General features: G+C 35.0%; 2 protein-coding genes across 2 annotated transcripts in view; both read left to right on the top strand.

Annotated features, from left to right (window-relative positions):
- LOC107699537 (apolipoprotein A-I-like) overlaps nt 1-1,824 on the top strand; it is a 15,432-nt gene extending 13,608 nt beyond the window's left edge. The window contains exon 5 of the mRNA XM_016500831.1: nt 1,322-1,824. Within this exon, the coding sequence (XP_016356317.1) occupies nt 1,322-1,591 (270 nt within the window). The 3' untranslated portion in view covers nt 1,592-1,824. The remainder of the gene's footprint in view (nt 1-1,321) is intronic.
- Nucleotides 1,825-9,338: 7,514 nt separating this feature from the next.
- apoeb (apolipoprotein Eb) lies at nt 9,339-11,499 on the top strand. Its single transcript, XM_016500830.1, has 5 exons — nt 9,339-9,369; nt 9,734-9,798; nt 10,006-10,159; nt 10,270-10,557; nt 10,652-11,499. Exons 2-5 carry the CDS (start codon nt 9,756-9,758, stop codon nt 11,010-11,012), a joined length of 846 nt encoding a protein of 281 aa, XP_016356316.1. The 5' UTR covers nt 9,339-9,369; nt 9,734-9,755; the 3' UTR covers nt 11,013-11,499.
- Nucleotides 11,500-14,983: the final 3,484 nt, after the last annotated feature.

Here is a 14,983-nt window from a genome sequence, read left to right as displayed (position 1 = left end):
ATATATATATATATATATTTTTATTTTTTATTTTTTTTTTCAACTGTCCAGTTATTTGGTTATAGGCCTAGGTCACCTTTTTTGGTGCTGTCCCAAAAAAGACTGAGAACCATTGGTTTAGAAGATGAACTGCTGATTTGCGCATCTCAGCAAATCATTGGTGAAAACTAATTAATAATGGAAAAACATACAACATTTTTACTGTTAGAGTCAGTGTCAATGGTAAATTAAACATATTCAACTTATAGTCTATATCTATATAGAATTTTTGTCTTCTGAGTTTACAAGTATTATGGCTTACTTTACTTATCATATTTGTTTTAGTGAACTTTATTTATAATATTTGTTTTAGTAAACAAACACAATTTCTGAAATCAACTCCTTATTCTGTTCCACATCAGACTGATATAAGGTCTTTTATTTAGTCAAAAAAGGAATGATCCTTCACTTAAAATCAACTCAAATTCTTGTCAAAATGACAAACGTTAACTTCACCATGAAAATGAAGTGTATCACTACATTTGTGCTCCCTTTTACCTAAAAAAATGTAAGTTCCTTAATAAAAGCATTTTTAAAAAATGTTATGAAGGTCAGACATCCATCAGCAGCAGTAGTTTGGTTCTAGGTCAAGCAGCTGCCCTTATCTCTAGGGGTTTAGCAGACATGTGTAACCTGGACTGAGTGTTGCATGCATGATCCCTGACTGTGATGATAATTCCTTTTAAGAATCACTTGAGGTCCATTTTTAACACTGGACAGGTTAGTTAAAAAAAGAATCTGAAAAGACCTACTGCAAACTTTTAAGATATAAGGGTAGGATATATCAGACTTCTTAGAGTGAATTTATAGCGCTCATAGATTCATCTAGGATCAAAAACACATATCTCTTTGAGTGATGTGTCAAATCTTATCAGGAAGTGAACAAAGTCTGGTTTCATTTGTTACTGTTATTAGTTTAAAGGTTCAAAATCATTGTCTGGTTTCATAGATCAAGTACCTCAGATCGACAATTTCATAAAGGGCAGTATTCAAAATGTCTTAATAATAAAAGTTAAAAGGAGATCGGCTTGGTCTTGAATCCCCTGTTATTATTTAAAACACTCCCATGATTATGAGTCTACAGAAACACTTTAGGACAGACTATCATTTCTTTATTTCTATCACACTGAAGACAATTCTTTTACTTAGAGAATTTACTAAATAGTCTTTTTATCTAAAAATATTTATATTGGAATGTAGTTGTACAGTTTATTGTCCAAGAGTTATCAGTCAGTATTGAATTCAGGAATCTTTAGTGATAATTGAGGAGCTGAGAGGAAACCTGGAGCAGAGCGTGAAGGAGCTGCAGGCTCAGCTGGAGCCCTACACTGCTGAAATCAAGGAGAAAGTGGATCAACATCTGCAGGAGTTCCAGAAGACCGTGACCCCTCTGGCTGAGGACCTCCAGGCCCAGATTAGAGAGAGAGCCCAGATGGTCCAGCAGAGTCTCACACCCTACGCTGAAGACCTGAAGGAAAAGCTGGACCCCTATGCACAGGACCTGCAGGCCCAGCTCACCTCCCTGTACGAGTCCTTCGTCAAGCGAAATTAGATGCTACCAACAGACTTTTGCCAACTGCTGCTAATGTAATACTAGATACTAGATTACTAGATTCAGTTCAATGTGAAAGTATGTTCTTCACTGTCTATGGTTAACACTAACAACTGCTGCTGACCTTACAGTGACCTGATGGAAGTATTTATTCACAGCAAAGTAACATAACACAAAGGTCCAATCACGGACAGCTACATTTACACAATGATTTTTATGTAATGTTTGAAACATTTTAATTTAAACTAAATAAATATTTTGTCAAAGGAAATAAGTCTAAAATGTTTCTTTCCTGGTTGGGTGGTTGAAGTTCAAATATACAAATGTGAAATGCCATTAGAATAGGTATATGTTTAATCTTTGATGCCGATAGCCTCCCTCTGTACAGATATGGTAAATTTTGCATGAATTCCAAATGATTTTACTTAGTTCTACATACAAAACAACAAAACACTTCATGACAAAAAATACAGTATTTCATTAGTTAAATATTACTTCCTAAAGACAATGATAAACTTCTGAAGTTCTTATGAGATTTGGATATATACAATGTTTAAAAGTTTGAGATTGGTAAGATTTTTTTTTAATAAGTCTGTTATACTCACCAAAGCTGCTGCTATTTGATCCAAAATACAGTAAAAACAGTAGTACTGTGAAATATTATTACAATTGATAATAATTGTCTTCTATTTTAATGTATTTTAAAATATAATTTATTCCCAAAGCTGGGTAGATTACTTACAAATTGTACTCCGTTACTGATTACAAATTACATGACAAAATGTTTTTGTTAGTAACGTAATAAATTGCATTAAACATTTTAGGTAATATAATCCGACTACTATTAGATTACTTTTAGATTAATTTTGACCTATCTAGTTTTTCACATTGATTTAAATAGGATACCATATGTTGTACCATATTGATATAAAAAATACAAAGATTAAGAAAATATATTCAATTTGTTGTTATCAACAACATGAAGCGCATTAAACATTATATTACATCATGGTTTCCTAAACTGGGGTTTGTGAAGGACCTGCAGGTGGTTTATGAATTTAATGAAAAGCTAATAATTAATTAAATCATAAAAATGTCAAGTCAAAATAAATCATTTTAAAGTCAATAAAAAAAATAGTAAGAAAATTAAATATTTTATTTGTTAACCTGCATGTCGTGTGACCATAACCAATGTCAGAGAACCATAAACATGCAAATGTGATACTTAAAAAAAAAATATTTACTTCAAGTGAATATATTAGGTGAAAGAGGATCAGATGACAAAAAAAGTTTGTGAATTTGTGCATTTTAATGGGTTTGAAAGACAAAAGCCTTCCAAAGACACAGAAATACATGGTTAAATATCCTACAGAGTGATCATTTAAATATAAATTGTGTTCATCAGTAGTTGATGCAATGTTGAAACTCTTAGACCTGAAGTGATTTTTTTGTAAATCCAGTGGTTAAATGCTGTAGTCACCTAACTAGACTTTGTGTGAATGTTCACAAAACTGGAAGACTTTCTCAATGTATAAGCGGTATGCTATTTTAGAAAGGAACATTTAATAGATGAAAAAGAGGAATTAGGAAGAATCAATACATTTTGAATAATTTATTGATATTGTATAAATAATATGTTATCATGTGATCCATAAAAAAGGAACTGTAGGCTGAGTATATTATGAGTATTTTCAAATGTAATTTAATCTAATTACAAGTACTTAATTTTTGGAATCTGATTACGTAATCCAGATTATATGTAATCAGTTACTACCCAGCTCTGTTTATTCATGTGATGGCAAAGCTTAATTAGCCATTATTCCAGCCTTCAGGTTCACATGATTTTACAGAAATCATTGTCATACTCTAATTGTTGCTCAAGAAACATTTCTTATTATTATCAATGTTGAAAACAGTTGTGTGTCTAAAATTTTGATGAATAAAAAGTTGAATAGAACTGATAGTTTATTTGAAATACATTTTCTCTGTAACATTATACATGTCTTCACTGCCCGTTTTGAATAAAATGGTTGAATACAAACAATAATAAAATATGAAATGAAAAACATGTGAACAGTATTAGTAGTAATAGTTGTTAGTATCCTTGTTCTCATAATAATAAACAATCATTAGAATTATCTATAAAATTAATGAGCATTGTGTCAAGGATGGGACATAAATTAATTATTTATGCATGATACAGTCAGGTAATAATATCTTTCAAAACTAGTAAGTGAAACGTTTTTTTTTTCCCACAATAAATGTTTTATTTTGAATTCTGGGCAATAAAGGCTTTTTTGATAAAGGCCATCTGAAATTAGCCATAGTGGCTTAACTAGGAATTATGGCCTATTTATAAAACATGATCTGGACACTTAGTCAGACACCAAATTATTATATTGAGTTATTATTATAAGTAGAAAGGCACTACCATGTACTATGTACCCTGGGTTTTCACTCAGCTCCAATCCGTTACAGCTCCTGCACTAGTTGTATGCACCACACATGCCACCTAGTGGAAGCCTACTATCATTTCAAGTCACTACATGAAACTTATGAGAAGTGAAGACATGAGCTAACCAGTCAAGAGCTATCTTTAACTATGACTGGAGTCATATGGATTCAAGCATGAATAACGCAGCCTTAACTACATGTTTGATAGTTAATGCACTAATTAACATTTAGGGGTTAACTATGTCAGACAGTTTCTAAAAGAAGGAACGATACATATTTTGACTTTAAAATAAATGAAAACAATTTATTATTGTAATAATTTAAACTACTGACATCTGGAGCTTCATCAAAAACATTACTGGATGGCACAGGATTAGTTTGTCATTGTTTTCACTGATCCTCCGTATCAAATGTAGAAAATACTAAATACATTAATAAATTATCCCAATCGGTTTGGCCCAATCGGTTTGTGTTATTTTCTTTCCTGTCAAACTCAACCTACTGCGACGTAAACACAGTTAAATTAAAAATTAAGAGTTAAAACCTACAAATAACATTTGTGGAACATTTCTAAGACTTATGAGTTGACATGAGTTAAGGATAGCTTTTGACTGGTTCACCATTAGCTCACGTCTTAATTCCGGTATTAGTACATGATTATTCATGTAACTTGTTCTTAAAGTGTTACCGGTTTTACAGCTCATGCAATTTTTTATTGACTGATTGCCAGTTCCTTCTTAATGGTTGCATTGAGACACATGCGTGCCTCCAGAACATTCATAAACACCCACAGCATGATCAACGCATAAAAATCCCACATAAATGCCAGCGGCAACATGTCGGGAGTTGTTCTTGCAGGTTTCTAAAAGTACCTGTTGATCCCATTTCCAAGAGTCTCCCACACACTCCCATCAGAACAAAAAACAACCTTCATCATCCACCTCACACAAAGAAGCTAATCCTGCCTTTTCCAAGCGTACACTACGACACTACACTCCAGGAAAACAGCTGCAACCAGCCTAAGCTGGTTTATAGCTGCTCTAGCTGGTCTCCCAGCCTGAACATCTGATGAGTGCACCACTAAAACCAGAAAATGTGCATTGCTGTTGGGTTACGTTTACATTTAAGTTTACTTTGCAACTGGATTTTTCATAGCAATTTTACTCAAAGTCTGTTGATGTAAGGTATTTGCTTGTACTCTTTGTATGGTGCTGTGGGTCATTAGCTGATTCTGAAGGCTATGATTAACTCTGCAGATTTATTTTGCATTGACTGCAGTTTGAACAAGTTAAACTATGTTAAACTAACTGAGAGTATTGCATTTTACTGGTAACTAAAAGCAACATCAGATAGGCTAAATACCTTTAATTTAAAAAGCTTGCAAAGAATTTAGGATTTGTAGAAGTTTATGAATGTTGGGTGTTCCAGTTCTGCTGAGCTTTCTGCAAGTGGGCCTGATTATTTGGACTTTAGCAGCACAAAATAACTTTTTGCACAGAGACGGGGAGTCAAGAAACTGATTAAGATGCAGATGACGGATTTCTCTGACATAAAGCAGCTGAGAGGCCTTTGACCTGGAATGCCCCACTGTTGGAAACGATGACTAATGTAGACAATCTTCCTAACTGACACATCTGAGGACTGAATCACAGACCACAAAGCAAGAAAGGAGAAAAACAAAGAGTCAGAGTCACTAGGGTTCATCAGCACTTGTGTTGTGTTTGTGTTGGATAAATTCAGTCCATGAATATCAGCTTGAGTCGTGGCTGTGATGTTGCTGCTCTGAAGAATAGATGGTATCTTGTGGGGGAGCAGCGTATAGACCCTCTCACACGGTACACTGGATCTAGCAGCCCCATTCTGCTAAATGGTGAGTTGGCCGAGGTTACATGCGTTCATTACTTACTGTTCACCTTTCACACATTTATCCAAAAACCACATGGGTCATAAACAACCGAGTCCTTTCATGAGTTCATAATTAAATCATCACGCTGAATTGATTTTTGTTTGTTTGTTTTCATAAGCAGGATAGTCTTCGGTTTTAAACCACATTTTCTCCAATTTCATTATTATTAGATGCAACAAAATAATTAAATACTCACTTTGGTGAAACCGCATGTCTAATATTTCATGGAAAACATTTATTAAAAAAAAAATAATTCACCACCTCCTAATTGTAAACCCATGAAAAATGTTTTGTCTGTCACTTGGCACTGATCTTCCCTTTATGAAAGCAGAGTTATCAAAAACAGAAAAAGGAATTACAGAGGAAGCTCTGTTTGCAATGTTTTCATCTAACTAATCCATTAGGAGCATAATACAAAAGCTTGGGAAGGGCTGAAAAATAACAGTCCATAATAGTCAACTCTTTCTTAGTCTTCCCTCTATTTGTTTTTCTTTTTTCTATTCAAGTAGTCAGTTAAAATGTATCTTTCTTGTAGCACTGTCAGTCATCATAGTTTGTGGTATTCAGATTGTGCCTTATACTCTCCATTTCAAGACACAACCATTGGAAATGGGAAGTTTCTGACTTATATAATGCATCAGCATTTTAAAGACAACCAGACATTACCTCAGTGCCAGTGGTAACCTTGGTGCAACTCATTGCGTCACAGAATAAACTTCATTGCTCACAATAATTAATTTGCCAGATCCCTTATTCTGAAGTGACTTACAAATGAAGTTCAACAACCTCAATTCATCAGGACACATAAACAACAACAAGTGTCAAAATACCAAAAAAAGCTACCATAAGCTTACCATATGCTGTAAAAAAGAATTTCAGTTTTTCTGCTTCAAAATATAATCTTGAATTCAATAGCAATTTTCAAGTGAAAATTGCTTAGTTTTATATTTGAGTATTGTTCTCCATGTAGAAATTGTACATTCTTAATATCTGTTTCTTCACAAATTGAATTTTGTATCAAAGTAAAAAGTAGATTTTTACGGATCAACGTTCAATTGGAAAATGTACAGATGAGTATATGAAACTACAGTGGATGTCTGCATGAGCAGTGATCATACTGGGCCCTGTGTATACTAAAGCCATGTTTGTTTTCACCAGCTGCAGGGGTGAAACAGACAAAGCTGAGCCAGGAAAAAGGGACAAGTTGGGACAAGAGGCTAAAGATCACTGAATAGGTGGAATCAAATTGTGGGTGATAAGGCTTTTCTTACGTTGTCACAGGAAAAAAACATAATTAGGCTACCCTAAGCTTTTCAACCGGAAATAAAGATTAGTTTAGAAAAGAACACAATCTTGTTGGGATGTGTTGTGAGTTCAGGAACTGTGAAGGAAATATAAGGCTGCATTCATTATGTTAACTCTTTATAGGGAATACCAAAGAATGTCTTATCTTTTAAGATAAACTCTAGGCCATATAGACGTGGAAGGGCATTGTGATCAAACAGGCTGCAATCAGCAGTAGTTTGAAATTCGTGAAATTACTACTTGTTACGTCATAACTGAGCTTACTAAACAAAATGACAAGAAATATACTAGATATTATAGGGGATCCTTATGCAAAGAAAATATATTTCCTAATATATGAATGATCAATATATTAAATGACATAACGGTATATTAGAAATTATACAGAGTAGTATATTGTGTAAATATATTACAATATATTGAATAATACATAAGGAATTGCCGTTTTCATATATTGAAAAATATGTGACAATATATTTACTTATATATCACAATACATGTCATTTTATATTCAGTAATACACTTTATAGTATATAGATGTACATGTGATAAGATATGGCACATGTGTAAAAATATATTGAACATATATTTAATCATGCAGTATATACACATATATGGAAATATATATTTCTTAATCATTTATGATGTACACATATTATATTTTAAAATATAGCTAGTTTAAAATAGTATACACACTCCAGCTCATACTACCGCACTTAGTGAATAGACTATCATTGTGTTGAAAAGTGCATAACAATACTTATAAACAAAGTAACATGTAATTTGAAAGTGTTTGGCCAGTCGTCTTCCTAACCACAGGCTCTACTCTTCTGCACAATGGTAACCAACCCCACAAATTTACACATACCAGAAACCCTTTTAAATTTCAAAATAATACAACATTAAAAACTAAAAGATCTCCCCCAATATTAATATTGAGCAAAAACACGACATACCACTTAATTATACGTTTACTCTCCTTTAACAGTCAGAAGCAAAGTATGCTGGGAAATAGAGATCTGCTTTAACTCAATGTGTGTATATATGTACATACATTCACATTTATATGGGAGCATATATGTGCAATATATAAGCAATAAATGCTTAAATAAGTAAATAAATAAGTCTTCATTTCTAAATATATTTGTATGTATCAATATATACGTCATATACTGTCAATGCATATATTGCTGTATATTGAAAAATATAAGCACTAGTTCCAATATATGGAAATGTATTATGTAATATATCGCATTATATTTTGCAGTATATTCCCATATTGTTCCGTAAGGGGAACAACATTTTATATGCTATAATAAAAAACGTATAGCCTACTGTTGTTGTTGTTGTTGTTACCACCACTATTACCATTGCTCATGTAAATGCTAATCCAAATATGTGAAATGAGCAATAGTATGACCAATAGGTGTCTATTTAAATGCTAATAGGGTCATCCATGTTAATCCAGGCCATTCCAGTAAAACGTACAAACAACTATGTTGGCGCCTGCATTAATGTTCGTGTCACCTTTAGACTCAATTGTCTCTTTAATCACGAGGGATTTGTTTTACAGGCACACAATTGTTTGACTTTTTAAGTCGTCCGTCTGAGAAGAACGGCTTCGATTTTAATTCGCGCAAACTACATAAAATAGGCTAATTATAAACGATACTATTGTTAGATACGCGCTTTAATTTAAACAGAATGCTTGTCATTAAAAGAAAGCATGAATATATTGCATATAGCCTACAATATTATTAAAATATGTGTTTGGAATTAAAGAGAGTGGCCTATAATTCATTATATAAAATAAGGGACGCAAACTTGCTGTAATCTCATAGCCAGAACACACATCATCAATTCCTTAGCACAATATGAAAGGCGATGTGCCCTTAAGGAAATAATATAAATTGCGCAATTTATCTCCAGCTGGTGCGGAAAGATGCAGACTTCGCACACTTGCTGCGGTCAGTGACGCGTGGGATGATGCGCGAGCCCTGAACAAAGGAGAAATCACGTGGCAGCGATTGTGAATGCAGCGGGTGAGTCCCGGGACTATATAAAAGACCTGACATCCACACTCCCTCTACACGGAGAAAATTACACGTCTCAGGTAAGAAACACTTGCTCCTCACTCACAGAGTAGTCGTAAACTTATTACTGAACGGTTTATATGCAGGAGAACCAGTTTGTCTCTAAAACTATTACCGACTAAACTTCCAGTTAACGGTCACTGAGTATTTAAACGCGTATTAATGTAGAAAGTAGCCTACTGCATGCATACTTGTATATTCAGTTGCTGTTTATTTTTGCATTTTAGGACGGGTCTTTTATATTTAGATTGAACCATTTTAATACCTGTGAATTCATAAGTTTAGGGGTTCCCATTTCCAAAGTTTGGGGGAAAAAGCTTCTGTTTATATTTTCTTGCCAGTGCTTAAGACATATTGATTTCTCCTGTTTGAATCTTTCCTCAGGTGTACTTGTCTGCCCATCAAAATGAGGTCTCTTGTGGTGATCTTTGCTCTGACTGTTTTTACTGGTATGAAGAAGAAAAAAATCTCCATTCACCCATGGTTTAGTTTTTCTGTCTGTTTGGAATATCAATGCACAATATTATGCTTGTAATGCAGTTTTATCAACCATTACATTACATAATTAATAAAGGGCACTGGAAATTATCCAGCTCGCTCATTTGTGAATAAACTAATGTGGCATAGAGTTCACAATCTCTTCACACCCCTTGTAGGCTGCCAGGCTCGTAGCCTGTTCCAGGCTGATGCCCCTCAGCCCAGATGGGAGGAGATGGTGGACCGCTTCTGGGAGCATGTGTCCGAACTCAACACACATGCAGACGGTGTGGTCCAGAACATCAAGGGCTCCCAGCTCAGCAGAGAGCTTGAGTAAATTCCTCTTAATATCTATCTACAGCACCATCATACTCATCTTCTCACATTATCAAATAGCATACGTGCTTCTGAAACACCGTTCCTCACCAGCTTTGTTTTTGCAGCACCCTGATTAGTGACACCATGGCTGAGCTGAGCACATACAGTGACAATCTTCAAACCCAGCTGACTCCATATGGCTCTGACGCTGCTGGTCAGCTCAACAAAGATCTCCAGCTCTTGACTGGCAAACTGAAAACTGACATGACCGACGCTAAGGAACGCACCACTCAGTACCTGCAAGAGCTGAAGACCATGATGGAGCAGAACGCCGATGACGTGAAGAACCGTGTGAACACCTACACCCGCAAACTGAAGAAACGCCTGAACAAGGACACCGAGGAGATCCGCAAGTAAGTCTGGATGCTCTCTCAGGTGGCTTAGAAGCAAGCTAACTAATAAAACAATTTTTGAATATATGAATAAGTTTCTCTTTCATTTCTTCAGCACCGTGACAACCTACCTGGGTGAGCTGCAGTCTCGTGCTTCCCAAAACGCTGAAGCCGTGAAGGACCGTTTCGAGCCCTACGTCCGCCAGGCCCAGGATGGTGCCAGCCAGAAATTGGGTGCCCTTAGCGAGCTGATGAAGTCCCAGGCGCAGGAGGTCAGCGAGCAGCTGGATGTCCAGGCTGGAGCTCTGAAGGAGAAGCTGGAGCAGACCGCCGAGAACCTGCGCACATCCCTAGAGGGCCGCGTGGATGAGCTGACCAGCCTCCTCACCCCTTACTCAGAGAAGATCCGTGAGAAGCTGCAGATCGTTATGGACAAGATCAAGGAGGCCTCAGCAGCTCTTCCCACTCAAGCTTAAGAGCTCCACACTTATCTAGTGTTAACACCAAACAGAAACAAGAAGGGAGGTTTTGTGTTACTGAAATGTGCTTTTTCATTCTGTGAGAGTTTGATAAGTGGTTAAGAACTGGACTCGACTGGACTAGCACAGTCCATTATTGGACAAAAGAATGCCATGTACTCACCATGTTTACTTTCTTAGTATTAACCCAGTGTCTAAGGATATAATTTCAGTGTCTTTCGTTAGCATACTGTAGAGAAATTTTAAGATCAATCAACTTGCCTTTTTTGGCAGTTATCTAAGGGTTTTTTTCTAGTTAGTGGGGCCAACATGGCACCGTTCAAAATAAACAATAAAAAGTGCCTTCAGCTGCTGAACTAAATCAGAATATATGCAAAGATGAGCTTTGTTAGCCACAAATTCACATATAAATCCTTGTTTACTTTACGTTTGTGCACTGTTGTATTTGAATTTGTTTTCAATAAATGTGCGTCCTACTACACTACTTATTTGTCATTTGATTCTTGTCAAGAGTATGGCAAAGTACTTATGAAAATATTTCTGTTCCCACCACAGTCATTTTAATAATCCCACACAAATACATGCATCCCCAACATATATGTTTGGGGTCGTAAGATTGTTTTCTTGGATTTAGCAATTGAGATAGTGAATTGGTGGGTTTTTGTTAAATGTGAGCCAAAATCATCACAATTAAAAGAACCAAAGACTTAAACTACTTCAGTCTGTGTGCACTGAATTTATTTAATACACGAGTTTCACAATTTGAGTTGAATTACTGAAATAAATGAATTTTCCACGACATTCTAATTTATTGAGATGCACCTGTATATAATTTTCAAAACTATATACACAGTCAAACCAAAAATTATTCAGACACCAGATATAATTTTTGATATTTTTATTTTACTGGTTTGTTTTGATATATAAACAGACAGACAGACAGTAATGTATCTTACAAAATAAATTACAATATAATGACAATACATATAAACAGACAAGCAATGCACTGGCACAGTAGCATAAGTATTGTACCTGTTTTGCAGTGTATTTCTGGCTATAATCTGAATTTTTCTCTTAATAACTGGTTAAGGGATCAGGCAGGCTGAAACATGCACCCACTTTATACAACGCAACTATTAATGTAGGCCTGTAATAAGAGTCAGGAACAACACATACATACATATGCCCTTGCAAAAAAACAGTTAGCATTTAACCTAGTCTCGTATTTCCAGATTTTGTATGTTTAGACAAGACTGATCCAATTCCGCAGTAAACTTTCACTTCTATACACCCCTTATTCCCCCTATTTCTAACTTCAGCTTACTGTCACGCATCTCTCTGTCATCTCCAGCATTTTCAATAAGACTTGTGTGGGCAAGACCCATATACTGGTCACACCTTTCCTTCTCCAGTAACCTGAGATTTAAACCATTTCTCAGTTCTGGAATTCAAGGGAAGGTCTGCTTATCTTGGATTTAAAAAAAAAAAAAAAAAGGCTCTTCTCTAGTAGAATTCTAATCAATCAGGTGCAAATAAAACTACACTTTGTGACCCTCTAATTTATTTGAAGTTCTTTTGGAAATAGGTGTGTGTGTGTGCGCGCGCGTGAGTGTGTGGTCCAGGAAAAACCCAAATGTCTCCACAAGGATAATAAAACGTGAAATGTTTGACCTTGATTTTTGCTCCCAATGAAGAAAACAGCTTATGAGTCGTATGTTTTTTGAAAATATAAAAATGCAGAAAGCATTCTGTGGGGGTTGTATTTAGGTGTAGGTTTAAGGTCAGGCAGGGGATAGTTTGTACAGTATAAAATCACTATGTCTGAATAAACCCCCCCACCCCACCCCACTCTCCAAATATATGGATAAAGCCCCCATAAAACCTGACCATAAAAACTCAATGTGTGTGTGTGTGTGTTAACACAGGTAAAATACAGTAAAAACGACAGTTTACAGTTTTACTCATAACACTCTAAAGACAAAAGGTAAAAATCTCTTAAATTAACATACCTAAACTATATCCAAAGGGAATGTTTAAAACTAAAATAATGTCATTGCTGTGTACAAGCCTTCAGTCAAGCTAAATTAATCACAGATTAAAACTTTATTAATTAAAAAAAATAAAAAAATAAAAAGAAGAAGAAAAGCAAAGAAACAAAACAACAACAAAACCTTTCTGTTGGATAAAAGTGTACATGTGCAAACAACTCACATACACAGGTTATTTAAGTTTGAATTATTAAGACATTTGCTGTACATCAACCTTTTTGGGGAAAAAAAAAACAAAAATCTAAAACCTTTTTCTTTTACCCTTATGATAAATCTCACCCTTTTCTGATAAATTCTTTCCTTCAAGCTTTTGCTTTTGCACAGAACTGTTCAAGATCAGATCCATATTTCTCAGCTTTGATTGTCTCCGGATCAAAGGACCTGTTCTCTAACCCCTCTTTCTCTCTTTTTTTCCCTGCTGCTTTGAATCTTAAGGAAGACATGTTGAGATCTGTTTCCAAATTCCATTTGCTTGCCTGCGGGACTGCTGCATAAGGAACATGCTGTGCCCCTGGTTATGTCTTTGTTTTTCCTTTTTAATCTCTGCTATCTTGTAGTCACACTCACATCTGGATAAGCAACACAACATACAAATGCACTGGGACTGCAAACAATGACTTGCACTGCTAAACACTGTAAAAATATCATAATTTAAAACAGTAAAATATGGTAGAAACCTGTTAATTAGTTAATGTTAAGTTTCTTTATACAGTTAAAAATCTATTGGTGTAGTTCATAAAATACTGTACCTAAAATACTGGTAAAAAACATCAACAAGTCATCTTACAATTTACAGTGAAAAATGTAATTCCCAGAATTCTCTGTGTGACAATTCACATTTGATGGCTTTTCATTAAAATAACCTAAAATGTTGATATAACATTTTTTTTTATGGCAAATTTCGGGCAATCACAGCTGCCAGAGTTTGATCTGTCTAGCAGTCAGAAGTACATTACACTCTTAAAAATAAAGGTGCTTCAAAAGGTTCTTCACAGCGATGCCATAGAAGAACCATTTTTGGTTCCACAAAGAACAATTCAGTCAAAGGTTCTTTAAAGAACCATCTCTTTCTTACCTTTTTATAATCTGAAGAACCTTCTTTTGCCACAAAGAACCTTTTGTGACACAGAAAGGTTCTTCAGATGTTAAAGGTTCTTTATGGAACCATTTAGACAAAAAGGTTCTTCGATGGCATTGTGAAGCACCTTTATTTTTAAGAGTGTATACCAGTAGATGCAGCCTGGTCTCATGTTTATACGTAGGTATTAATACGTAACATTTACAAGCACAAAACGTACACTTTTGTACGTTTTTATTAATGCTAAAACGTACAATTTAGACGTATTTCAACGTTTAAAACGTACAAATCGCTACGTATTTTTAGCTAAAAACTATTTATGTATCTTTTATATCATTAAGATATTCGTATCAATGCATTTTTATCATTAAGCGATTTAGATTTTTAGACCCCTTAACCTACCCCCAAACCTTAACCTACCCATTTTATAGCGAATATAAAAGGATATAAAATGCAATTGACCGAAATATGCAGGACAATAACCATTTTTGTAACAATATAGCATTAAAATATTTGTATAGTCGCTAATCCCACTCCTACCTATAAATCGAAACATTTCTGTACAGTATAAGAAAAACATGACAGACAGATAAATACAATTACAATCATTTATTTATTGCAAAAATGTCAAAAGCAGTACCAAAAAGTCATCCAAATAATGATGCGTTGCACCGGCAGTCCTCTCTGGCAGATTACAGTAGGTTTGTGTGATCCAGAGCAGAATTTATGTTGTTAATCGCTGAAAATATTATCCAGATAATTTTCCCAATCCACTCCGTGCGTGAACTCGTGAAGGAACGCGCGGCGCATCATTCAAACACACCTCACCAGAAACACGGCAT

The sequence above is a fragment of the Sinocyclocheilus anshuiensis genome, unplaced genomic scaffold (assembly GCF_001515605.1).
Source record: "Sinocyclocheilus anshuiensis isolate Anshui unplaced genomic scaffold, SAMN03320099.WGS_v1.1 scaffold670, whole genome shotgun sequence".
NCBI classification, from domain to species: domain Eukaryota; kingdom Metazoa; phylum Chordata; class Actinopteri; order Cypriniformes; family Cyprinidae; genus Sinocyclocheilus; species Sinocyclocheilus anshuiensis.
Note: the sequence above shows the minus strand (reverse complement) of the source record. Positions and strands in the feature narration are given on the sequence as shown.